The sequence below is a fragment of the Equus quagga genome, chromosome 5 (assembly GCF_021613505.1).
Source record: "Equus quagga isolate Etosha38 chromosome 5, UCLA_HA_Equagga_1.0, whole genome shotgun sequence".
Taxonomy (NCBI): Eukaryota; Metazoa; Chordata; class Mammalia; order Perissodactyla; family Equidae; genus Equus; species Equus quagga.
Genome location: NC_060271.1, coordinates 13122504 through 13148054, shown reverse-complemented (window position 1 = coordinate 13148054; position 25551 = coordinate 13122504). Strand labels below are relative to the sequence as shown.

The window sequence follows — 25551 nt, the reverse complement described above, 5'->3', positions numbered from 1 at the left end:
TCTTTTGCAATGCCTTGGACCATGGCATCCATCCCAAATGCCTCCCCAACCTCATGCTCCATTGCTCTTCTGAGGGTTTGGTTCACATTCCTCACTGACCTTTTGCTTATGCTCTTTGCCCTTCTTGGAATCCCTTCCCAAACCCATCGAGAGCCACCCGTTGAAGTCCCAGAAGACTCCTAATTTCCTCAATCCAATGATCTCACACAATTCTGCATCTCAAGGACAGAAACAGCCTCAGAAAGCTCCTCTGACCCAATATGCAGTCAGGAAGCTGCAAAGAGCAAGGAGGGCTTGAGTTCCAGTCCGACTAGCATTGGAAGGAGGAGAAAGGACACCAGTGAAGCTGTTTCTTTGAAGTCCTATGTCACCAGTTTTTTCTCCAAATCTTGCTTAGGGACAAGGGGGTAAAAGATGTTGAGAGAGAAGTGGGGTTGAAGAAAGAGACAGGTGCAGCTGAGAGATTGCTAGAGAGAAAGGAGAGAGTGTGGGAGCCATATACGTAGATGGCTTATCTTCCTATAACATCAATTTCTCTGGACTATTTTGGGTAGGGAATGAAAATCTGTAACTTAAAACATTTTAATATTTTTAAAAGATTTAAGGGAACATTAAGACCTAAAAGTAAAATTCTCCAGAATTTTAAGCTAAAACATGAAATTGTTAAGAAATTCCGTGCCCGTGGCGGGGAGAATTAGGGCTCCTTCCCCAACTGGGGGTGATTCCCTTTGTTCTGAGGTTGGGGGATAAGTGAGAGCCCAGCGCCTGGCGCGAAGTGAAGGCAGCTATTGTGATCTTCGGGGGCCGGGGAAGGGAGGCTCAGTGCCCAAGAGTATGACCTAGCCAGAGGCTCTGGGAAGGAGCACCCCTGCCTCCCCTCTGCACCCTTGGCGACAGGGTCTGGGCAGGAGGCGGAGAATGTCAGCCGCGGAGTCAGTGGCTCCGCCCACTCTCTCCCGAACCGCCCCAGCATTGACTCCACGTGGTTTTCACCACTCGCAGCGCAGAGCCGGTGGTCCCGCGGCAGCTCCAGCTCCAGGAGTGGCGCGGCGGCGAGAACCGCGAGCCCCCAAGGGATCAGTCTGTGACTTCTCCCCTGAAAAGAGCGAGGAACGCGCCCTTCCGATAAAACTGGACTCCAATCAGCTTCCGACGACAAGCTTGGGACGGAGAATCCCAGAGTCCCGAAGGACAAGTCAGCGGCCCCAGGGGAAGGACGGCCGAGGTCACCATCCAGACCGCCATGGCCGCACCCGCCCGCAGTCTATGCCACATCGCCTTCCACGTGCCCGCGGGGCAGCCCCTCGCCCAGGATCTGCAGCGCATCTTCGGCTTCCAGCCCTTGGCGGCGCGGGAGGCAGACGGCTGGCTGCAGCTGGCCCTGCGCAGCGGCGATGCAGTCTTTTTAGTGAACGAGGGCGGGGGGCGCGGGGAGCCGCTGTACGGCCTGGATCCGCGTCATGCCGTGCCTAGTGCCACCAACCTGTGCTTCGACGTAGCGGACGTTGGCGCCGCCGCCCGAGCGCTGGCCTCGAGAGGCTGCAGCGTCCCAGTGGCCCCCGTTAGCGTGCGGGATGCGCAGGGCACCGCCACCTACGCCGTCGTCAGCTCGCCGGCAGGCAACCTCAGCCTGACGCTGCTGGAGCGCGCTGGCTTCCGCGGGCCCTTTCTGCCCGGCTTTGGACCTGTACCCTCCGCAACCGGCCCGGGCTTGGTCAGCCACGTGGACCACCTGACCCTGGCCTGCACCCCCGGCAGCTCCCCAACACTGATGCGCTGGTTCCACGACTGTCTAGGCTTTCGCCACCTGCCACTGAGCCCAGGTGAGGATCCAGAGCTGGGCCTCGAGGTGGAAGCAGGGTCTGGACGCGGGGGGCTGAGGCTTACCGCCCTGCAAACCCCGCCAGGCAGCGCTGTCCCCACCCTTCTGCTGGCCGAGTCCCTGCTAGGGGCCACCGACGGACAGGACCAGATAGAGCAGTTTCTGGCCCAGCACAGGGGACCGGGCCTGCAGCATGTGGGGCTGTACACCCCGAACATCTTGAAAGCCACTGAGCGGGTGGCAGTGGCTGGAGGCCAGCTCCTGACTCCTCCTTCCGCCTACTACCTGCAGCCGGGAAAGGAAAGACAGATCCTAGCTGCAGGGCACGAGCCTAGCCTGCTGGCCCGACAGGGCATCCTGCTAGATGGCGATAAAGGCAAGTTTTTACTTCAGGTCTTCACCAAGTCCCTCTTTGCAGAGGACACCTTCTTCCTGGAGCTGATTCAGAGGCAGGGGGCCACAGGCTTCGGCCAGGGCAACATCCGGGCGCTGTGGCAGTCGGTGCAGGAGCAAGCTGCCAGGGGCCAGGAAGCCTGAGGGCCAGAACCGGCTGCTGTCACCTGTCCTGTCCTGGAGCTCCGGGGAGTCCAGCACAGGGCCTGCAGGAACCGGGAAATACCTAGAAGCCTGGAGTGAAAGACTTTGTCCCTAGGGGCCAGGTGTGGCCTCTATCTTAACAGTACCTGCTAGAAGTTGACTCCCTCACTGGGGTCCAAAGAGGTGGGATTTTTTTTTTTTTAACTATGAAAGATTTCTTACATAGTCTATATTTAATATATATTAAAGATACAAAGAATAAAGGAATTACACAATTAGGAAATAGAACATAACCAATACTTTTGAAGCTTCCTTGTGTCCTTCTCTGATTTCTCTCCACCCTACCCATAATTTTATGATTACCCCTTGCTTTACTGTATTGTTTTACTGCATATTTAATATATCCCTAAATAAGTGATTTAGTATTTGAGGTAGGAATTTTAAGAGAACAAATCCTCCCCTGTGCTTCCGCTCTCCCTAGGGAGCAGCCGCTGCAGGTGGGAGGGGCTGGGTCAGGGCTGAGCCAGCCACCTGCTCTAGGGCCATACCACTGCTCCAATCAGAGCTGAGCAGAGACCTGGACTGAGGGTGCTGGGTGTCAGCCACTGGCAGGGGCTCCCTGCAGCTGCCTTCTCCCTCTCCTGGGGGCTGGGAGAGGACAGAGAACTCTGGACAGAACATGCCCTTCCAGCTGCCCAGGGCTGGCTGGGAGCTCAGCCAGTAGAAATCAGGACTAAGTAGGACTTACCACTTTCTGGGTCCCTCAGAGGTGAGGAGTGAGAGGGCTAGGGAGAGGGTGGAAAGTCTCCAAAACAACTACAAAAGTAAGCACTTTATTAAAAAACAGGATTCTCAGGGGGCAGGGTCTTCCAGAGGCGTCACTGGGCTGCAATCTTGAGGCTGGGTGTATCAGTGCGGATGTGGGGCCGAAACAAACTATCCAGGACTTGCTGGCCTGGGCTGGGCTTTTTCCGGCTAGACGGGGTGGCTCTTCTGGAACCCTGTGCAGAAGCAGAAGGAAGCAGGCATTGAGGGGGCAGCAAGGAATCCCCTCCTTCCACCCTCCCCTCCCCACACTGATCTAGTTCACTTTCCAGCCTGAATGTTGTAAAGCTTCCAGCCTGTCTCCAGTAACTACCTCTGTGATCAGTTCCAAAAGGCAGCCCAAGGTAATCTTCCTAAGATGCAAATCTGACTCCTCTCCACCTAAAATGCTTCAGCGGCCTGGTGTTCACGGCCCTGACTGGCCTGGGCAGGCCCTGCTGGCTGCTCCAGCCAAACCAAAGGTTCACGGCAACCTGAGCATCGTGCTTTGCAGACTGCATCGTGCCGACCTTTGCTCACACTACTTGGGGCTGAAAGAACGTCCTTCCTGATGACTCCTCTCCCCAACCTGGACACAATGATTTGTTTCTAGGGCCCAGATTACCACCCACTCCCCAGCAGCCTTTTCTGATCCTTGCCTCCCAGAGAGAACGGACAGTTCTCTACGTCACCCACAAAACCTGGTACAAACATTTCACACACTTGGGACACAACTGTCTCTATCATTTGTTCTTGTCCCTTCTCCACGCTGGACCCCAGACTCTAAATTCTCCAGGTCAAGAACTATTCCTCTCCCCCTAGTGAGGCCTGGAGTGGATGGTGTTCACCCAAAAGTGTGTCATTTAACTCACTGAAAACCCATGGATCCGGGCCTGGGGAGAGATGGCAGGATGAGGGCCAAGAGACTCACCTTACAGGTCCCTGGCCGCTGGCCCTCGTATACGCGGAACACCTAGCCAAGGAATGAGGGGGACGTTCAGGGCTGGGTCTTCCCCCAAAGAGCCAGACCCCTGTGTTCCGTCCTCAACTTCATGCCCCAGCACTTTTCTTTAGAATATGCCTTTTTTTTTCTGTTTACATAGTAATAGGTTCACGTAAAACATGCAGGAAACAAGAAAAGTACAATGAAGACAACAAAGGTAGTGCCTTTTTCATGGCCGTGGAGACAGCTGCGGTGTGAAACTCCTCCCGGGTCAGCCAGCGAGCGCCAGGTGGTGTGTCGGTCACCGGGGTCTGTCCTTCCAGGGCCAGACCATATACTTGATATATCAGCTTGATGTGAGAGAAGATGTGGACCACCTGGGGGAAGGGCCAAGAGGCTGAAACAGGCCTGTGGATGTGGCCAAAAAAGCCATCATTCCTGGCCCCTCCACCACTCACTCACCTGCCCCAGGTGCTGGAGGCGGGTGGCTGGGAGTGGCCCAGCCCAATTCTGCAGTTCCTGCAGCAAGGCCTTGCCCTGACACTGCTCTGAGGGCTCCATGGTCACGGATGGGAACTCCCACAGTCCTGCCAGCAGACCTGAGAGGGAGGGCAGCCAGGCGTGGGTTAGGCCTTAGCTGCTGACTCCTCCATTTCTCCTTTCTTGCTTATGCCGCTGCCCTCCACTCCTGGGACCCAGGTACCTGAGTTTGGCCTCTGTACCAGCAGAATTCGGGCACCCCCAAGGGCCCTGGGCTGCTCCAGAACACAGGTGGCAGAGCACTCCTCCCTGAGGGACTTGCGGCTGGCCTTTCTGGGAAAGTTGGCCACGCCCAGGCTCTGGTCCCAGGGCTCTGTGGGAGGCGTGCACAGCTGGCACTGTCCAGTGTTGGGAGCTGGGAACAGAGATCCCCGAGCCCCACTCAGGCCAGGTGACTTAGGTGCCAAGCACAGAGAGCAGGCCTTGGCTCAGCTGTGCAGAAACTTCCTCGGGTTGTAGGATGAACTGCTTCTACAGGGTCCTTGACAGTGCAGGCAAGGGCTGGGGCTGGGGCTGGCACTCACCACACTCCTCTACATCAGCACTGCCTGGCAGGCTCTGTGAGGCTGACAGCTGCTCCCGCTCCACCTGAGAGGCATAGAGCAGGATGTCACGGGGCAGGGGTCACTCCCTAGGACCCCTGACTACCCCTTCCCCAGATGGCTCACTCTCTGGCGTGCCCGGCACAGGCTCTGCAGTGGGCACTGGCTGCAGAGTGGGCGCTGTGGGGTGCACACTGTGGCCCCCAGATCCATGGCTGCTTGGTTAAAGTCCCCTGGCCGGGTCGGGTCTACCAGCTGCTGGGCTAGGCTCCTACAAGAACGGGACACTGCTGTGAGCCAAAGACTCTTTGGAGACACCCTTCTCAATCTCCCTCATTACCCCAATATCCTACCAGAGCTGCTGGGAGACAAGGGTGCTGCTGGGATCAGCACCAATGGCTCGGACACGGCAGAGCACCCGTACTACATTTCCATCCACCACACCGGTTGCCTGGCACAGAGGAGTCCAGGAGTCAGCCTGGTCTGGGGAGAAGGGAGGCAGGTACGCACAAAGTGGGCGTGGGGTGTGGGCTTACCTGGCCAAAGGCAATGGAAGCAATGGCTCCAGCTGTGTACCGCCCCACACCAGGCAGGAGCTGCTGGAGGGTCTCTGCTGTACGTGGCATGTGGCCCCCTAGCTCCTCTACCACCTGATTGGGGTGGGAAGGTTTAAGGTTATGAGATACTGGAGGCCCTGGGGCCCCCACCCTCCCTGTCACCCCTTTACCTTCCGGGCTCCCTGCAGCAGCCGCCGGCCTCGAGAATAGTAGCCCAGGCCAGCCCAGAGCTGGTTCACCTCCTGTGGATAGGGTCAGAGGTCAGAGAGATCAGTGGTCAGTCCTCAGTTGTCCCCATTCCCCCCATCCCAGGGTGACTCTCACCTCCAGGGAAGCACTGGCCAGGTCCTGCAGTGTTGGCCACTTCTACAGCCCAAAGGCAAGCAAAAAGAGATGAGGTCAAGGGTAAGGGAGGTGGAGGAAGGCTTCATTACCCCCACCCCAAAGGACAGGCTGTCATCTGGGAACTGGCCCATGACCCTCCCCTTCCTTCCCTGAAGTCACCTGCATCCATCGGGTATAATAGTTGATCACCGTGGCAACCTGGGTCTGCTGCAGCATGACCTCTGAGACCCACACTAGGGGAGAGGGGTTGGCATGAGGGCACTGCTGACCCGCCCTTCTCCTAGCTCATAGCCTCTAGACCTCAAACCAGAGGGTGTCCAGGTAAAGGATCCCTGCTCTCAGGAGAAGCACTCACCAGCATATGCCCGCCTGTCCGGGTCCACTTCACCCTCTGCCTGCCAATGCAATCCCAGATGGGGAGTTAGTGCGGAGGGGGCTGGCTGCCAGCCTCCCACCCCACAGTCCCTCTCCATCGCCTGCCTACCTGCCTTCTCCAGGGTAGATCCCGCTTCTCTCGGTCGTACCAGCTCAGCAGACTCTCCCGGAAGACTGTGACCTCAGCTGTGTCTCTGAATAGATGGTACGGGGAGACGGAGGCCTGCAATTCCACCTCCTCCTGCCGCCTGGCCAGGCCTGCTGGGGCCTCAGGAAACTCAGGGATTGTCCCCACACAGGCTGTGCACCACAGGCCGGGGCACTGCAGCCTGGTTGCAGTCTGCTCTCACTTAGGGCTTCCTCCATCCCCATCCCCTTGCTTAAGCTTAGGAGTTGCAGTCAGACCAGAGTTCTCTAGCTGTGTCAAGCCAAGTTTCTGGCCTTAATTTTCCCAGGGAGGTACTACGGGCTCCTTGTGTCTTTGGGTGATAATGAAGCCAACAGTTTCAGCCAAGCATAATGTATACCTGTGCAGGGCTTTCCCATTTACAAGACACTTTCAGGCTGATAAAATCATTTGACTCCATGAAAGCCATGTGAAGGAGGAAATGCATAGACTACTGCTCCATTTCACTGGGAAGGAAGCAGCCATTCAGAGGAATTATCCCAAAGTCACATAGCAAAGTCAGAATTAGATCCTTAATTAGTCCCTTAATGCCTTGATACGTACCATGTTCCCTTCCCAGTCTGAATCTGTCCCCTTTCATGGCCAATAAAACCAGCCTCTGAGTCTTTGATTAAGACCAAACTCCTCACCATTTGGGGCAGAAGGCTTGGCCTGGGCGCTGCTGCGGGCACACTTCTCCCTTCCCTCCTGGCTGGATGCCCGTTTCCTGCAACGGCTTCCCACAGCTGCTCGTGGTTTCTTCATGATCGCCTAGAAGAGAAAGGCCCAGCCAAAGCAGTCAGTCACAGTGAGGCTGAACCTTGGGGCCCTGCAACGGGAATAGCCACCTCCCCACCTACACCATTCATACAGAGTGTCTAGCTTTCCTCAAGTACTCTCCAGATGCTCATGGGTTTGCTCTTGGCTGGCTGTGGCACTGAGGTGTGACCAGTGGGGCTGAGCCTCTGCAAGCAGCCTGAGAGGAACTAGCATCAGTGTAGTCCTGGAGACATACACAAAATAAGAGGCCAGGGCTGGCCTGGGTCAGGGACCAAAGCCTCCTGTTTGGGAGCACCTGGGTATCCGTGATGCTTATCGCAACTGTGTGTGTGGACAGGAGCGTGCGGGTGGGTAGGACGTTTATCTGCTTAGAGATGTAGCCCATTTACACTGAAACGCTCTTTAGTAGTCATCCAGTCCAAACCCTCATCCTACAGAAAGGAGAAACCAAGGATTAGAGAGGGAGAAACATTTGCCTGAGAGCAGATGGCAAGTCAGGGGCGGAAGAGAGATGAGCTATTTTTATTCCTAATCTTTTCCTGATCTAGTAAATCACAGCGGGCTGGCCATGAGTGATGCAGCTAGTGGATCTGCACTGCTCCCTTACTGTTCTTCTGGCTGCCTCCTCTCTAATAGCTAAAAGTAGGTAACAGTTAGTGAGTGCTCACTATACACCAGACCCTATGCTAAGTGCTTTCCCAGATTCCCCACTCAATCTCCTGATGACTCTATGAGGCACATGCTCGTACAGTCATGCATCACCTAATGATGGGGATACATTCGAAGAAATGCATCATTAGCTGATTTCATTGTTGTGCGAACATCATAGAGTGTACTTACACAAACCGAGGTGGTATATAGCCTACGACACACCGAGGCTGGGCTATATAGTACTAATCTTATGGGACCACCATTGTATATGAGGTCCGTCACTGACCGAAATAGCTTTATGTGGCACGTGACTTTATCACCTCCATTTTAGTGATGAGGAAACTGAGGCTTGTATAGATAAGCAACTTGCCCATTCACACCCACAGTGTCTGCCTCCAGAGCCTGCACTCTTAGGCTCTGCTATACCACAGTCCCTGCTGAGCCTCTGGATCAAACTGTCTTCTCAAACTTTTGACATCACCTCATCTTCATCAAAAGTTTGCTTCCTCCTTCAGAGAAAAAAATGAATGTACAAACTCACCTCCATCTGCACTCTCCTTCTCCTTTCCCCTATTATATGAAGGAATGGTCCCTCCTCATAAATTGTCCGAGCTCAGGGTCCTACTCCTCCAAACCCTTCCACAAGATTCACTCTCTTCCTCTTGGCCAAACTTCCTTCACCGAACTCACTTCCATAATTCATTCTACATTTCGTTCTCCAAAGAGTAAGGCAATCTTTTAAGACATGATCATGTCATTTTCTTACTTAAAACTTTCAATGACTTCTCACTAAATTGTTGAGCAAATATTTATGGAGTGCCTACTATGTGTCAAGCGGTTTTAGGTACTTGAAATACTTAAGTAAGTAAAACATTAAAGTTCCCTGCCTTCATGGGACTTTTATATTCTAATGGGGGCAGACAATAAATAATGCACACAATAAGTGAATTATATTGGATGTTAGGTGATAAATGCCAGCATTAAGATGAAAAATAGAGTAGGTGAAGGGGTTAAGGAGTGTGGGTCGGGGTTGGATTGTTGCCATTTTAAAGAGCATGGTCAGGGTGGGCCTTATTAAAATATTTGACCAATGACTTAAAGCTGTTGAAGGAATTAGCCATGTGGATACCTGTGGGAAAGGCATCCTAAGAAGGAGCTAGTGCAAAGGGCCTAAGGAGGGTGCCTTTTTGAGAGCTCTCATCATAATTGTTTTATTGGTACCTATAAGAAAGCTAAATTAGGGGCTAGCCCAGTGGCACAGCAGTTAAGTGCACATGTTCCACTTCTTAGCGGCCTGGGGTTCGCCAGTTTGGATCCCAGGTGCAGACATGGCACCGCTTGGCAAAAGCCATTCTGTGGTAGGCGTCCCACGTATAAATAGAGGAAGATGGGCACAGATGTTAGCCCAGAGCCAGTCTTCCTCAGCAAAAAGAGGGGGATTGGAGGCAGATGTTAGCTCTGGGCTAATCTTCCTCAAAAAAAAAAAAAGCTAAATTGAAAAAGGAAATACAAAAAAATACTAACTAGCCTCAAGACTGACTAACGTTACAATTAAATTGAGGAAAAGGAAAAGGATAAATGTTGATAAGATTATAAAGGTTGAAAATTTGAGCTAATTTTATATAAAGAGGTTACATCAACTTTGCCTGACTGTGTTTTAAAATGTCTGGCTGCGAATGCTTCCCCTATCCAAAATTATACAACCAAGACCTACTGATTAAGTCCAAATGAAAGCTATGATTAGAAGTATGAGTTGATGGAATTCAGACGAAACCTCGTGGAATAATGGATATATTTACAGGCTTTATGTGAAGTGATTGTATCTTTCTGCCTGACTGTATTAGAGATTGTACTGTGGGGATAGACATGTGTCTCACTGGGGAAAGGGAACATTTCCCATGCCTGACTGTAAGATAGCACAGAAATCTGCCCTCCAGACACTGTTCACTAAACTTACAAAAGGGAAGTCAATAGGGTTGCCCCAGCCCACACAGTATGAGATGAAAGCTAGAGGCTAATATCAGGTGCTAATAAAAAAGATAATAAAAGCCTCCCCCTCAAAGGTAAATTGGTCTAGGGTTAAATTGTATATCTGGGAAAAAAGGGCCTGGGGCCAGCCAGTGGCATAGTGGTTAGTTCACATGCTCTGCTTCAGCAGCCTGGGGTTCACAGGTTCGGATGCCAGGTGTGGACCTACACACCACTTATGAAGCCATGCTGTGGCAGTGTCCCACAGACAAAATAGAGGAAAATTGGCACAGATGTTAGCTCAGCAACAACCTTACGCAAAAAGAGGAAGGTTGGCAATGGATGTTAGCTCAGGGTGAATCTTCCTCATCAAAAAGAAAAAAATTGAAGAAACAACCAAATTTAAAACAAAAAGAAAAAAAGGGCCTTTATTAAATGCTTTCTGCAGATTTTTAAAGGTGTGGTACATTGTCCTGAAGTTTTAGAACATAAAAATCTTCTGATTCACCTCTTAAGTTAATAATTTCCCTGATAAAGACATTAGAAACTGATAAGGCAAATATCCGGAAACTCCATCTTGAAGAAAACTCGACTGCTTTCTCTGTGGCTTTATGATGTAGATTTTCTGCTCCCATCTTCTCTAGAACCTGAGACCCATTCTTTGAAATACAAATGTTTCTTAGAAACTAGTGAGTTTTGTATTGCACCGATTCATAACAAAAATTTAACGTTTTTGTGTCTACCTGTGTGTTCATGTGTGTCTATGTGTGTGTTATATATGTGATATTTTACTTTCAGACGGTACGGCCAAAATTAAGAGCTCTGTTTAATTGGCTTAAAGTAAACACTTAATGTGAGTTATTTCTAAATATAATAGAAACTAATCCAAATGTCTTTCAAGTTAATGTAATATGAAATTATCTTTGGTAAATGAAAAACTTGTTTAAGTTTGTTGGTTTGATTAACATAAACAGTTCCCAGAGTTATCAGCATCAGATATGATGCAGACCTGCAGCCTGGGTTTGCTAGTCAAATAAGCTGATGTTGTCTCTATTACAAAACTGGTCAACAAAAATAACTTAAAATGATAGCTGATTTTGTTTGATGTCTCAAAGTCTTTATAGGCAATCTAAATAATTATTGGAAACAGGTAAACTAAGTAGATGTGGAAAAGGTAAGAGTGTTGGGTGAGCTTTTTAACAATAATTATGTATTATGACGTGTATTTAAGATAAATTGGGAAAACTCTCTGATAACTTGAAACTTTGAAGTTTGCTAGGTTAATTTAAAGGATGAAAATTCATTGAGTATCTAGATCATTTCCAAATAAGATAAAATATTAGACACTAATTATTAAATATAGGTTTACCTACTTTTGGATTCTTATAAAAAGAAATTAAAAGGTGTTTGGGTCTATTGGTAAACATGTCTTGTGTTTTATTAAAAGAATGTACTATATTGGTACAAAAACAGGCACACAGATCAATGGAACAGAACTGAAAGCCCAGAAATAAAACCACACATCTACGGACAGCTAATCGTCAACAAAGAAGCCAAGAACATACAATGGAGAAAACATATAACATATAAGGAACTCACACAACTGAACAATAAAAATACAAACAACCTGATCAAAAAATGGGCAGAGGATATGAACAGACATCTTTCCAAAGAAGATATACAGATGGCCAATAAACATATGAAAAGATGTTCAACATCACTAATCATCAGGGAAATGCAAATTAAAACTACACTAAGATACCACCTTATGACTATTAAAATGGCTATAATCACTAAGACTAAAAATAACAAATGTTGGGGGCCAGCCCTGTGGCCAGGTGGTTGGGTTCGCGCACTCTGCTTTGGCAGCCCAGGGTTTTGCTGGTTTGGATCCTGGGTGCAGACATGGTGCCACTCATTGGGCCGTGCTGGGGTGGCATCCCACATGCCACAGCTGGAAGGACCCATAACTAAAAATATATAACTCTGTACCGGGGGGCTTTGGGAAGAAAAAGGAAAAATAAAATCTTCAAAAAAAACCCCAACAGATGTTGGCGAGGGTGTGGAGAAAAGGGAACCCTTATATACTGCTGGTGGGAATGCAAACTGGTGCAGCCACTATGGAAAACAGTATAGAGGTTCCTCAAAAACCTAAAAATAGAACTACCATACGACCCAGCTATCCCACTACTGGGTATGTACCTAAACAACTTGAAATCAACAATCCAGGGGCCGGCCCAGTGGTGCAGTGGTTAAGTGCGCATGTTCTGCTTCAGCGGCCCAGGGTTTGCCAGTTCAAATCCCAAGTGCAGACATGGCACTGCTTGGCAAGCCATGCTGTGATAGGCATCCCACATCTAAAGTAGAGGAAGATGGGCATGAACGTTAGCTCAGGGCTGGTCTTCCTTAGCATAAAGAGGAGGATTGCCAGCAGTTAGCTCAGGGCTAATCTTCCTCAAAAGAAAGAAATCAACAATCCAAAGTAACATATGCACTCCTGTGTTCATTGCAGCACTATTCACAATAGCTAAGACATGGAAACAATCCAAGTGCCCATTGACTGATGATTCGATAAAGAAGATGTGGTATGTATACACAATGGAATACTACTCAGCCATAAAAAAAGACAAAATCATCCCATTGCAACAACATTGAAGGACCTGGAGAGACTTATGCTAAGCAAAACAAGCCAGACTGAGAAAGACAAACACCAGTGATGATGATGAGTGATGATTTTACTCATATGTGGAATATGAACAAACACATGGACAAAGAAAACAGTTCAGTGGTTACCAGGGGAAGCAGGGTGGGGAGTGGGCACAGGGAGTGAAGGGGAGCACTTGTGGTGACAGACAAGAAATAATGTACAACTGAAATTTCATATTGATGTAAACAATTATGAACTTAATTTTAAAAAAAGATTGTATTGTAAAGTAATGTGTTTCTAAAAATTATGAAGTGTTTATAAATTTGTCAAGCCTCAGAAAGCTAATGCAAAAGAAAGTTTACAATTGCTTGCTTAGTTTTTTCTTAGAAATTAAGGTTGCTAAGAGTTAAAAATTCTAATATATGATTAAAGCTACTAAAAATTAAAAAATATATATATTTGTAGTCAAGGAAAGTAAGATGTAAAATGTATGTTTTCAGTAAAGAAAGCATAAAGAATGGAAATATTTTTGTTTGGTTAAGAAAGATAAATTTGTCCTAAAGTACTAGAAGGAAAAAAAAGAAGGATTAGGACAAATTTTAAATGTAAAAAGAAAGTTATAGAAAGATTGTGGAGGAGGAACCCTGAGAAAAGAGTTGCGCATCGTCAAGTTTGCTAAAATTAAAATGAAATTTTTTTAAGTAAATGAGTTTTAATATCAAAAGTAAGCTAGTGCAAAATTAAAATTTGCTTTTTTCCTTCTCTTAAAAGGATAATTTTCTTAAACTTTAGTCTACTCTTGATAAAGACATTATAAAAAAGTTTTTTCTTTGAGTAGTCTACCAGAAGAGTAGGAATTTTACGTTTTATCAAAATAAATTTCCTGTATTGTTTTTATCAAGTCTTTAATCACAGGTGCTAAGGTTTTTCTTACAGCTATTTAATTTTCTGCATTTGCCTGAAAATCTTTAATTGTCACTATGGTTAAGTGGATAACTAAGCATTGTTTCATAGGGACCTATGATAATTGTGTGGGTAAATGTGGGTAAAATTGATATGTTTTAAAAATTATATAACATTCCTAAAATTCTGATCTGTCCTGGTTATCGGCCATAATTCTAGCTATTATCTTGAAGAGTACGTCACAGAAATAGCCACGTTTCTTTGTCAATTACCATTTTGAAGTCTTTTGCCATTTACAACCAGTTATTGTTTTACTCTGATGCTTTTACAAATGTTTTCATCTTCAGAAAGATTCATGGACAGAACTCTGACATTTGCTTTGGAATGCAGGTTTCTGATAAACTTTCAGATCATAAAACTGAACTGGGTAAGAAGTTACAGAACTGATGACTTCATGAAACTGCTATCAAAGATCAAGATCAAGGGTTGATTATATGGGACTGAATGAACTGATGAGGATGATTTTAATTTTTATGACTTCTCATTTAAAATATTGCTGATTTTTAAAAATGTGTTTTCAGATTTAAGAAAATCTTTTTCTCTTTTCTCTTAAGCTAACTATGACTTATAGCAATTTGGTAAATTATACTTTTGTAAGCAAAATTGAACATTTATCTTTTTCTCCCTACCTGACCTCTCCAGAATTTGGAAAATCTTAGTGAGTGAGTATTGTTATTTTCATGGCAATATAGTTATTTGCATAAGTTCAATAAGAATCTGTTCTCTTTATAACGGGGCACAATTGGAAACATTTGTTACATTTCCAAAGCTTTGACTGGAATGTCACATTTGAGAGAAACATGCATAGACTCAGCTATGACCAGACAGCTTATGAGAAACAAAGACTGGACTTTATGAAATAAAGCCACTTGGAAATATTGGCCTGTTACCTTTTTTACCAAGGTTCCCAGCAACCTTACTGGGTAAGTAAAGAATGTCAACTTATCTGGCAGGTGCAAGGAACCTCAATATTTTGGGGAAACTCAAAAGAAGAGAGGAATTCACCCAAATCTATAGGTATTGCAGGCAAGGTCTGATGACAAGGTCCTTGGCTTGACTTTCCTGGCCTTGAGAGGAATTTAAAGTTCAATCTGAGATTCTTTATAGAAAGTTCCAGTAAAGCAGTTTTAAAAGAGCCTACATGATCAACTGCTATTCTTGCTGTATTTATGTAAATAATTGGGCCAAATTTATGGAAACGACTTATTTTACAAACTAGTCTTAATTTGGCTACCTTTGGTAAAAATGAGGGTAATTTTAGAAAATTATATTTCAGTAAAAACTATAGTACACATTTGTGGATATTAGATCTAGTTCTGTTAATTGTCTTTGAGGCTTTTGTTTTCTACCTGTAAACTGGACTGGATCCTGAATTCTTCTAGTCTTCTGAAATATCTGGCCACAAATCTCCAAACTAGCATTTTCAATTTTTTTCATCACCTTTATTTGAAATCATTGAGAACTGAAACCACCCTTGGGCCTGAAGCCATGCAAACTGAAGCTGGATAACTTGATATAAACTTGGTAAAGATCACCATGATAGCAGGTGTGTTGCTAAATAAGCCACTCAAAAGGATACCTGAACACTCAACGACATCATCAGAAACATTTCAAGCTGCAAAAGATGCTTCAACCCTGACATCTAAAAGTCTTCTTGACTGGCTGTCCCTTGGGCTCAGAAACTGGTTTATAATTTGCTTTAACCATTAACCTTGTTTTTCTTTTTGTTTCCATAGAAATGCTTCTATATTAAATGCCTGATTGCTTGCTTCCACAATACAGGCCTAACTTTGAGCGCCCACCTGCATCACTGCCTTCTGAAATGAATTTAACTGAAGTGATCTATTATCAGGACTGAGAAATGTGTTCACTGAGATGGAACAATCTACCAGCCCAGCTTTTAAAATGTGAAACTTCCAGGGAAGTTTCAGAGGAGGGAACTGATGGGGTTCAGGGCAGGCCATCCTAAGATGCACCACTCTGGCATGTGGATTATTTTGAGCTGAAGACAATACAGGCTCAGGAAGAACATTTGACCCTCCCCTAAGCTGCCCAAAAGTATTTAACATAGAAGGCCTGTTCCAGGAAGGAGCCAATACCATGAGATAGTTACAGTACAATGTAAAATAGGTGTGATAGAAAGGCACAAACAAGCCCATTTTTGGCCCAGCAAAACTTGTTTAACAAACATTTGCATTTCCATCTCCATGTAAATTGTCTTCCTCCCCTCTGAAAACCCAAGCCACTACCCCCAACATCCTCCTTTGCCTTTAGCTGAAGATAATATTTAAGTTGGCAGCCTCACCATTTTGTTGAGTTACTCAGCTTTCCTGGGTCTCTCCTACATATACATGTTATAAAGCTTTGTTTGATTTTCTGCTGTTATTCTGTCTCATGTCAATTTAATTCATAGCCCAGCCAGGAGGACCTAGAGTGGGTAGAGGATTTGTCTTCCTCCCCTACATGTTTGCCTGAAATAGCTGCTTCAATCCCCAAGTGTCTGTCCACCTTGAGGCCTCACCTAATCCATCTCCTCTGCTTGGACAGCTCTTCTCCTATGCCTTACCTAACATCTACTCATTCTTCAGGTCTTGACTTAAATGTCCAGATCAGGTCCCCCTAGTCTTACCGTCTTGTGTACTTCTGCATTGTTGCTCTTATACCAATAGTAATTTCACGTTTATTTGTGATTCTTTGATCACTGTCAGCCTCCCTCACTTGACCACAAAACTCCACGAGGGCAAGGGCTGGGTCTCTTTTGCTGACTGTTGTGTCCCCAGAGCTGAGCACAGTGCCAGGTAAATTATATACAATAAATACTTGTTAAATTAATTAATGGATTGAGGGATAGTAAAAGGAAGTTTTCCCTTTTTTAGAATGGGAGAAATCCAAACAATTCTGAATAATGATGAAAAAGACTCAGTAGACAGAGAAAGGTTGAAGATGAACTAGAAGCAGTGAATAGACAAGAAAGGGTTCAGAGCCCTTGGTGAGCCGAGAGGATAGGAACCGGAGCACTTGGAAAAGCAACGCTTTCTGGTAGGGACACCTCTCTGAATCACCCTCTAGGTCAACTATACCCCCTGATTGCTTCCAGTTTGTCCTTTCCTCGCCGTTCCAACTGCCGAGCCTTAATTCAAGTCCTTATATCACTTGCCTGGATTATTTCAAAAGCTTCCCTGCCAGTCGGTAGCTCTAACCCCTTTGCAGCCTCGTCTCGCGTCCCTTTCCCCGCCTCTTTCGCTCTCCATTCCCCCGGGGAACTTGCCCAATCTCAGCATATCCTTCTTTCCCCCACACTGCCCCGTCTTTGCTTAACTCCTCTGCGTACTTTAAGCTTAGCTCAGGCAGCGCCACCCGCTCTGAGCACCCCTACCCTCGCCAGGGATGTGCAGATGGGAACGGCGTAAAGCAGGGACCCGGGTACCCGCCAGCACGCACGCGAAGACGTTACCTCCCGCGCGGTCTCCCGCACCCAGCTCCCGGACGCACTCCAAGGGGCGTGGCTCCGGCCAATCCAGGCGGTGATCCGAACCGCGCCAGCCAATAGGCTCCCAGCGCGCGCCGAACCGACTCCTCCGCGCCAGACCCGGGAGGTCTGAACGGAAGTCCGAGCCGTCTGCGACTCCGAGGGCCACGGCCTGCCCACATCCCCGACTGCTGGAGTCGCGCCAGCAGACGAAGCGGAAGTCCCGCGTACCCACAGACTACTCAGGCGAGGGACGCGCGGTATCATGGCCGCCGACAGTGACGATGGCGCAGCTTCAGCTCCAGCGGTCTCTGACAGTGAGTGGCTTCCCAGGGGCCGCCTTAAAAGCCTGTGCGCTTCGGGGGAGGAGAAGGCCTCGGGCTCATACTTCTAGAAACCGACCTCAAGTTACAGAGGACTAGCTCCTTCCTTCTGAACCAGCCATGAGGAGACTACAAGTCCCTGTGTGCACCGCGGCCCGGGCTGCAAAAGCCTGGAGCGTTGGGAGCATTGTCAGGGCACATCGGGAGATGTAGTCTGAAGCTCATGGCTTTGTTAAGTGGGGCAGGTTGGGAGTTGTAGTTCAAAGGAAGTGAGACGCATTGGGAGCTCTGGTGTAGGGCATTATTTATCAGGCTTCGGGCCATACTGGCTACTGCCGCTTGTGGCTGCTGCGGCACCATGGGAACAGTAGTATGGAGTTGTGGGATATTAAACAAGCTGAACTCCTCTAGCCCTGCAAAATATTTCCTACAGGATGTAGGAAAGAGGAACCTCACAGGTCATCTAGTCCAACCTTTCTCTTCTACGGATTGTGATGCTGAGGGGGAGGTAATTTTCCCAAAGTCTCATATGAGCCACTGGAAGACCCAGGCTTCCTGTCCCCAAATTCAGGGCACTGTGTGTTCCAAGACCTGTGTGTAGAGCATGTGTGATACAAAGGCCTGAGGGGAAAGCAGCCACTTCTTGCCTTAATGGACACTGACCCCCCACCCCCAGCCCCACCCTGCCCCAGCCATGGCCTAGCTTGGTATCTCTTCCCCTTGCCCCTTGCCTGAGCATTAATATCGATCACCCTCCTTACCCCCAGGTGGTGTCCGCAAAAGCACAAAATCTGGGGAGGAGCTAGTAGTCCAGGTTCCTGTCGTGGATGTGCAAAGTGACAACTTCAAGGAGATGTGGCCATCACTTCTGCTGGCCATAAAAACAGCTAGCTTCGTGGCTGTGGACACGGTGAGGATTGGGCAACGGGGAGGGTAGGTGGTTGTGAAAAGGCTGGTGTTGGGGACCTCATACAACTCTCCCTTTATCCACCCATAGGAACTGAGTGGGCTTGGGGACAGGAAGAGTTTACTGAATCAGTAAGTATAAGCCCTGATCTCTTTAGTCCCAGCCTTGGCCTTGGCAGGAGGGGCAGACCTCAACCCTGGAGTGGAGGTCACAGGCCTGGGTGGTTTGGGTGCTTCATGAGGCTAACTCCCAGCCACAGCCACCCCCAAACCCAACCCCAAGGTGCATCGAGGAACGTTACAAGGCCGTGTGTCATGCTGCCAGGACCCGTTCTATCCTCTCCCTGGGCCTCGCCTGCTTTAAGCAGCAGCCAGATAAGGTATGAGCTGATCTCACCCCCATCCCAGGTCTGTGGCTGGGGAGAGGAGGGTTGAGATCCTGGGGAACATCAGGTGTGAGGTTTTCTCCTTCCAAGTCTTGATGTGTTCTCCCCCAGAGTGGACACTCCTACCTGGCCCAGGTGTTCAATCTGACCCTGTTGTGCATGGAGGAGTACGTCATAGAACCAAAATCTGTGCAGTTCCTGGTGCAGCACGGCTTCAACTTCAACCGGCAGTACGCCCAGGGTATCCCCTACCACAAGGGCAACGACAAGGTGGGCCTCCAGCCTTGACACTGCCCCTTCTGGGACTTCATTTGTTCCTACCCTAGGCTGGGTGCACGGGGAGGATCTGCTTCTTAGGGAATATGGGGAATCCATAGTGACAGGGCTGGGAAAACAAGACAGATACATGGGTGAATAGCATTTGGTTAGGCAGGGAGGGGGAGCTTTCCAGGTAGGGGAGCCTGAGATAAGTGTCCTGTAAAAGAGGCTCCCTAGGGGACTCTGTCCTTCCCGATGACCCCTTTCTTTCTACCCAGGGTGATGAGAGCCAGAGCCAGTCAGTGAGGACACTGTTCCTGGAGCTAATCCGGGCCCGCCGGCCCCTGGTACTACACAATGGTCTTATAGACTTGGTGTTCCTATACCAGAACTTCTATGCACACCTGCCCGAGAGCTTGGGAACCTTCACTGCTGACCTATGTGAAATGTTCCCATCCGGCATTTATGACACCAAATATGCTGCTGAATTTCATGTCCGCTTCGTGGCCTCCTACCTAGAATATGTCTTCCGGAAATGGTGAGGGACTAGTTGAGGGAAAGGGGTGGGGCGTGGTATAAGCCTGACTATTTCATTCACTTAAGATTATTTATTGAGTGCCTACCATGTGCTAGGCACATGGTGCTGAGGATTCAGCAGTGAACAAAACAGACAAAAAACCCTGCTCTCATGGAGCTTATGTGCTAGTGGACCAATACCCTGTTGTGCCTTTGCAGTGAGCGGGAAAATGGGAAGCGGCGGGCAGCTGGCAGTCCGCATCTTACCCTGGAGTTCTGCAGCTATCCTTCTAGCATGAGGGCCCATATTGACTACCGCTGCTGCATGCCCCCTGCAACCCACCGCCCTCATTCCACCAGCGTCTGTGACAGCTTCGCGGTGAGAACACCACCTGGGGGAGGGGAGTTCTGATACCTGGAACTCCTCTAAGCCTCTTTCCTATCTCTAGGCCTATGGCTGGTGCCCTCTGGGATCACAGTGTCCTCGGTCCCATGATATTGACCTTATCATTGACACTGATGAGGCTGTGGTGGAAGACAAGCGGCGACGGCGACGACGTAGGGAAAAACGACGGAGGACTTTGTTGGGCCTGCCTAGGAAACAAATCTCTGGGGAAGCTGAGGATGGTCCTCCCATGAAGCAGGTCTGTGAAGATGGCCTCAAGGCTGAGGAAATTGAGCAGGAGATGACTGAGGATGAGACTAGGAACCAGCCTGGCTCTGAGCAAAGTCACAAAAATGACTTAGAGGTGGGGCTTAAAACAAGGCCTGAAACAGCTGACATGGCTACTTTAGAAGCGCCAGGGAGTCAAGCCAGTCCTAACCCAGTGCCTGGGGATGGACTGCATCGGGCTGGTTTCGATGCCTTTATGACAGGTTATGTGATGGCCTATGTGGGAGTGAGCCAAGGACCCCAGCCCTGTAGTTCTGGATCCTGGCTACCTGAATGCCACAACAAGGTATACCTGAGTGGCAAAGCTGTACCCCTCACTGTGGCCAAGAGCCAGTTCTCCCGTTCCTCCAAAGCCCACAACCAGAAGATGAAACTGGCTTGGGGCAGCAGCTGACCCAACTTCTACCTAGCACTCAGGGCCCAGAAAGAGAAGCTGAGGGTGGGACAGGGGAGTCGGGGGTCCCTCTAGCCTCTGAAGGTCCTACCCAGAGTTGGGGGTGGTCCTGGCAGAGATAGATACTGCTGCATCACTCCTGGACCTTCTCCTTTACCCCAGGGGCGAAGGAACAAGGTACAAGTAAGAAGGCAGACCAGCACCTGTAACACCAACTTTATTTTTTAAATCTGAAAGTGTCTTGGGAAAGTTTTACAAAAAAAGTCAACAGAAACAAGTTATGAAAATATTTGACTAGCTTCATCTTTGGTTATTTCTTATTGCGGCTCTGTAAGGACAGACTGTTCCCATAGCTCCAGCAGGAAGGGAAGAAAATCAGTCCATGTACAAACCATTTAACCAACTGGGTGTATCACATGTTGACAAATACAGAGAGCAGGCCCTAGGCCTACAAAACCAGCCCCACTCCCAACCAGAAGGTTGAAAGTCTTTTAGGGCAGAACATTAAGACTCCTTCATAAATATGAAAATAGATTAATCAACTGGAAAAGATCTTTGAATAGGTTAGCTAAGAGCCATGACCACCATGCTGCCTTGCCCTCCCCTTGCATAGAAATGTAGTGACGTGGTCTGACCGTGGAGTAAGTGCAAACAGCAATTATTCAAGTGTCTTAGACATACTGGCAAGAAGCACCCCAGTCTTCAGGTCTGAGAAATAGCCATGCCCAATGGCTTCCTGGCCAGCTCCAGGTTCCATCCAGTAGCTTATGTGCCCCAGGGAAAGGGCAAGGGACAGACCTGGGGTGAGAGAAGAACCTGGGGTAACAGCTGCCTGCCCACTCAAACTAGAACTAGGAGTCCTCTGGTCTTGTCTGGGGAAGTACACTCGGGGGTCAGGTGGGAGCCAGAGCTTCTTGCTGGGTTTCAGAGGCTTGGTATCAGCTGTTGACCCTAACTAGGAAAGCCTGTCACTGCTGCCTCCCCTCATCCACAGCCATTGGGCACTGGGAGCCCCAAAGTTGAGCCTGGCTTGGCCTAACCTGCCTGCTCTGGGAAGAGTCAAGGCTGTGCACCAAGGGGGCCCTATGGCTTCAGCTGAAGGTCCATCCCAAAGGTGAGGCAGGAGTTAACCCCCCTCACCCATCCTGCTCTCCCTGGGTTTTCAGGCCTATGCCTGAGACAGAGAAGGGAACTGGAGCCAAGCTTCTTGGTCTTTCTTCTTCTACCTCCATTTCCTCAGAGGTACCTGCGAGGCATCGACTGGCCCCCTGGGGCCTGGGCCCAAAACCATTTTCTTCCTGGAGACTGGAGCAGTCCATGGCCTCATGGGCTGGAGCAGCTGGTAGGGCAGATGCTCGGAATGGCGGGATCTCTCTTACTCTGTACTTGAGACTACTGAGGCGTGGTGGGGGCCCATCAGATAGTGATTCTTCTCGGCCCACAAATGGACAGGCTTCTTGATGCAAGAATTCTGGTGAACCAGGCAAAGAACGCCACCGGCAAGCAGGTGGGGCCAGGGGCTCCTGCCAGTCAGCCACAGGCATAGTTCCAGGCCCTGGTGCATCCAGGTCAAATACCAGGGAGATGACAGACTTGCTGGGAAGGTCAAAGAACTTGATCTTGCCACCCTTGAGGTCCTGGCGAGCACTGAAAGGGTTGATTTTGGGGGTGCGGGTAGCATCACCTTGTTGTGGCCGGTAGTAGGGGTCCAAGACATTCACTGGCTTACGGGAGAAGATGTCTGACTGGCTCCGAGACAGCCAGATATTACGTCTTGGGCGTGGGGACTTAGGAGGGATCTTGTCATCCAGTGAACTCAGTCGCTTCACCCCAGGCCCTTTCTCCAAGAGTCCTGAAGAAGAGTGAGTCAAGTCAGGGTTACTCTCACTTGTCATACAAATAGAAGTAACACTTTGTACCACAAAGTGTTTTCATTCAGGAAAGCAAAGTAGGTACTGTTGTCCACATTTCACCAATGAGACTCAAAGGGGGGCAATATGCCAAGTCACAACTCTGAGTTCAGCACTTTTTCCATTATCCCCTGCCCCTCCCCCTTTCTTCTGGACATGGGATCCTACAATCAGAGCCCTAGAAGGGAAGGCCCCACATCCTAATTTCCTCCCTTGGGGTCAGGTTGGATACTCTGGTTTAATCTCTTACCCTTGGGGGGGGTCTGCAGCTTCCTGTCCCTCTCCACCTCTTCCTCCTGTAGGCGGCTCAGAATTTCCTCCAGAGTCTTCTCAATCTCCACAAAGGATGGGCGCAGTTGGGGATCCATCTGTAGTCATCCACACCAGCCATTAGCCCTGCCCTCCTATCTTCCACCCCAAGGATGGCATTTGAGTCTGTTTCTGGCATCTTTTAAGATTCAGATGTGCAGCTAAGAGATCTTTTCTGAAGGCCCAGACCATGAGAGTGATTCCCAGAGCTAAGGTCAGGAATTGTCTAATAAGCTATTGTCTAATACCCTCCCGTGTCTCAGCACCCTTTCTGTGTGTGTCTTATCCCTTGTTTGGCATAGAACCCTCCAAAAGAGTATGCTCACACTGGTTTGTTCTGTTCTTCCTTGAGTTCTGCTGTTAACATGTTTCTTGGAGCTACCTGGACAAAGCCCAGCTACCCCTTGGTCGTAATGGGTAGGTCCAGCCCCAGAGCTTGCAAAGTAATGGCTAACAAGAGCCTTTCCCATGAACCTTTGGACCAGCTGGACCCACAGCCCAACTAAAACCTGACCAGAGCTCCATCAACATCCAAGGCAAGGGGTGGTGGGTCTACCCTGCAGGCTGAGGATTGGATAATAGAAAGCAATTCTCTTTTCGTTGGTCCAGAGCTCTGGAGAGTCTGGCAGGCTTGGAGGAGGGGACATGGGGACTGTCACTCATCAGTGAAAATAAGGCAACTAATGAGGCTAATAGCCTCTCCCTACAGTCCTAACTGGGTAAAAAGGGTTCAGCCAGCCCCTGACCAAAGCTAGGGGGGAAAGACACTCACGTTACAGCAGTTGAAGGTGAGCTGCAGAAAGTCGGGAGGACAGTCTCCCACCATATGCTGGAAAGCGTCATAGTCCAGCCCGAAGTTCTGTGGATGGATATGGTGGAGAGGGAACAGGGCACGTGGGTAGACAGGTCATTAATCCCTCCACCCATCCTGGCCTGCTCAGAAGGAGAGGCTGGGAACTGCTCCTGAGAAGCAGCCACACAGATGAAGTTCCAGCAACTCCACCCCAAGAACAAAGCAGTTCCATAGCCTCAAAAGCAGCCCCATCCCAGTGGCACTGATCCCCAGGCCTGCAGCTCACCTCTGTACGGGGAAGATAGTCCGGATCAGCCTGGATGCGGGCGATGATCTCACAGAGGATGATACCATAAGAGAACACGTCCGCCTAGTGGGTAGTGAGACCTCAGTTTCCCTCTCAGTGGGGTGAGAGGTGGGGTTTCTGCCCCTCATGTCAACCAGCCCAAGTCTGGGCCCTAATGCCCATATTTCATTCAATTTGTTCACTGGGCAGCTGCCAGATACCAGCCCTGCTCTTGGCAGGAAGGATGTAGATCTTTACCCTGAACATAAAGCTTAATCCTTGACACTTTCTGCTAAGAGTGGATTCTAAGGAGAACTAAGCCTTGGGATCCCCAGACTCACCTTCTCATTGTAGGGCTCATCTCGGAGAACCTCAGGTGCCATCCAGAAGGGTGAGCCCACCACAGCCAGCTTCTCACTCCCCTTGCTGTGGGTGAGATTATATGGGAAATGAGCTTGCCACTGGCTGGTGCAATGGGACATCTGACCATTAGGAATTCCTCTTCCCCAAGAATGAGCACAGACTAGGACTGACCAAATTTAGGGAGCTAAAATTGAGCTGTGACCAAGTCTTGGCCTCTGGGGAGGAAGCTGAAGTTTTCCCTTTGCCTCAGTCCCTTCTGTGATCCCAGCACCCATTAGGGCTACCCACCTGACATCAGGGATCTTCTCAGCCAGGCCAAAGTCAGCCACCACTGCAGAGTAACCATTCTCATCCCTCTTTATCAGGCAGTTCTAGGATTCCCAAAGAAGAAGACACTGTGGCTCAGAAGTGGGAACCAGCCAGACACAGAGTTACCACTACCCCTCCCTGCCATAGGGCACCTTGTCTCTGCTCCTTGGTGAAACCACACTCTTAGGCTGACCCTAGTGGTCAAACCTAGGGGCTCTGACAGCCATGTAAGATGAGTTAGGCCTGGATCTTGGGTGGCTGCCCTAGAATTCATATCATGCTCCAAAACAAATATTTATCTTTGCTTTCTATGTGCTAGCTATGATTCTAAGTGCCAGAGATAATTCACTGGACAGAAACCCTTGTCCTCTTGGAGCTTACAATCTAGTGGAGGAAGACGGACTGTTAGGCCCCTGGCCTCCCTTCCTCAGAATGCACAGACCCAAAAACCAGGCGTGACCTTGCCAAGTAATGTCAGCATAGGACAAGTGCCCAAGCCTACAGTAACTTTCACTGCCCACAGGATCACAACCAACGTCCTCTCTGGCATTATGATCTAGGAGCTGGCCTGGTGGCGTAGTGGTTAAGTTTGTGCACTCTGCTTTGGTGGCCCAGGGTTCGGGGGATTTGGATCCTGGGCACGGACCTATACACCACTCAAGCCATGCTGTGGCAGTGTCCCACATACAAAAAATAGAGGAAGACTGGCACGGATGTTAGCCCAGCAACAGTCTTCCTCAAGCAAAAAGAGGAAGATTGGCAACAGATGTTAGCTCAGGGCCAATCTTCCTGACCAAAAACAAAAACATAAAAAAGTCTATGATCTAGCTCTAACCAACTGCCTCCTCCCCACTGCCCTTGGTGCCCCTATGCACACATCTTCATCCAAACTTGTCACAGACAAGCTTGACTTGTAAAGCCTGAACAGGACCTTCAAGCCTTTGCCTTTGCTTATACTGTTCCCTTCCATTTGGAATGTTCTCCCTATTCTCTTTTTCACCTCAGAAAATTTTGTG

The 25551-nt window shown here is 48.9% G+C and overlaps 4 protein-coding genes across 12 annotated transcripts in view; 2 read left to right on the top strand and 2 right to left on the bottom strand.

Moving 5' to 3' along the window:
• The first annotated feature begins 868 nt into the window (after window positions 1-868).
• Window positions 869-2571, top strand: HPDL (4-hydroxyphenylpyruvate dioxygenase like). Its single transcript, XM_046663118.1, has one exon. It carries the CDS (start codon window positions 1244-1246, stop codon window positions 2357-2359), a length of 1116 nt encoding a protein of 371 aa, XP_046519074.1. The 5' UTR covers window positions 869-1243; the 3' UTR covers window positions 2360-2571.
• A 605-nt stretch (window positions 2572-3176) lies between these two features.
• Window positions 3177-17376, bottom strand: MUTYH (mutY DNA glycosylase). 6 transcript variants are annotated; one of them, XM_046661598.1, is made up of 16 exons: window positions 17095-17376; window positions 7282-7402; window positions 6575-6726; window positions 6446-6485; window positions 6250-6323; window positions 6070-6111; window positions 5916-5987; window positions 5725-5838; window positions 5542-5639; window positions 5315-5459; window positions 5171-5234; window positions 4810-5001; window positions 4569-4705; window positions 4331-4483; window positions 4095-4136; window positions 3177-3360 (listed from the first exon to the last, which is right to left on the bottom strand). In XM_046661598.1, the coding sequence occupies exons 1-16, from the start codon at window positions 17374-17376 to the stop codon at window positions 3238-3240; spliced, it is 1851 nt and encodes a 616-aa protein (XP_046517554.1). In that variant the 3' UTR covers window positions 3177-3237. The 6 variants fall into 6 exon arrangements, with proteins under 6 accessions (XP_046517554.1, XP_046517555.1, XP_046517558.1 ...); XM_046661599.1 differs by having other exon boundaries at window positions 6575-6723; XM_046661602.1 differs by having other exon boundaries at window positions 17082-17180.
• On the top strand, window positions 17301-20859 carry TOE1 (target of EGR1, exonuclease). 3 transcript variants are annotated; one of them, XM_046661608.1, is made up of 8 exons: window positions 17301-17426; window positions 18200-18342; window positions 18430-18470; window positions 18664-18718; window positions 18836-18994; window positions 19261-19520; window positions 19718-19877; window positions 19948-20859. In XM_046661608.1, the coding sequence occupies exons 1-8, from the start codon at window positions 17375-17377 to the stop codon at window positions 20563-20565; spliced, it is 1488 nt and encodes a 495-aa protein (XP_046517564.1). In that variant the 5' UTR covers window positions 17301-17374; the 3' UTR covers window positions 20566-20859. The 3 variants fall into 3 exon arrangements, with proteins under 3 accessions (XP_046517564.1, XP_046517565.1, XP_046517563.1); XM_046661609.1 differs by having other exon boundaries at window positions 18622-18718; window positions 19372-19520; XM_046661607.1 differs by having other exon boundaries at window positions 18622-18718.
• Window positions 20765-25551, bottom strand: part of TESK2 (testis associated actin remodelling kinase 2) — a 129585-nt gene continuing 124798 nt past the window's right edge. For both annotated transcript variants that reach the window (XM_046661604.1, XM_046661606.1), the window contains 6 exons: window positions 24515-24597; window positions 24205-24289; window positions 23864-23947; window positions 23557-23643; window positions 22726-22843; window positions 20765-22417 (listed from right to left, as the gene is read on the bottom strand). In XM_046661604.1, the coding sequence (XP_046517560.1) occupies window positions 21702-22417; window positions 22726-22843; window positions 23557-23643; window positions 23864-23947; window positions 24205-24289; window positions 24515-24597 (1173 nt within the window). In that variant the 3' untranslated portion in view covers window positions 20765-21701. The remainder of the gene's footprint in view (window positions 22418-22725; window positions 22844-23556; window positions 23644-23863; window positions 23948-24204; window positions 24290-24514; window positions 24598-25551) is intronic.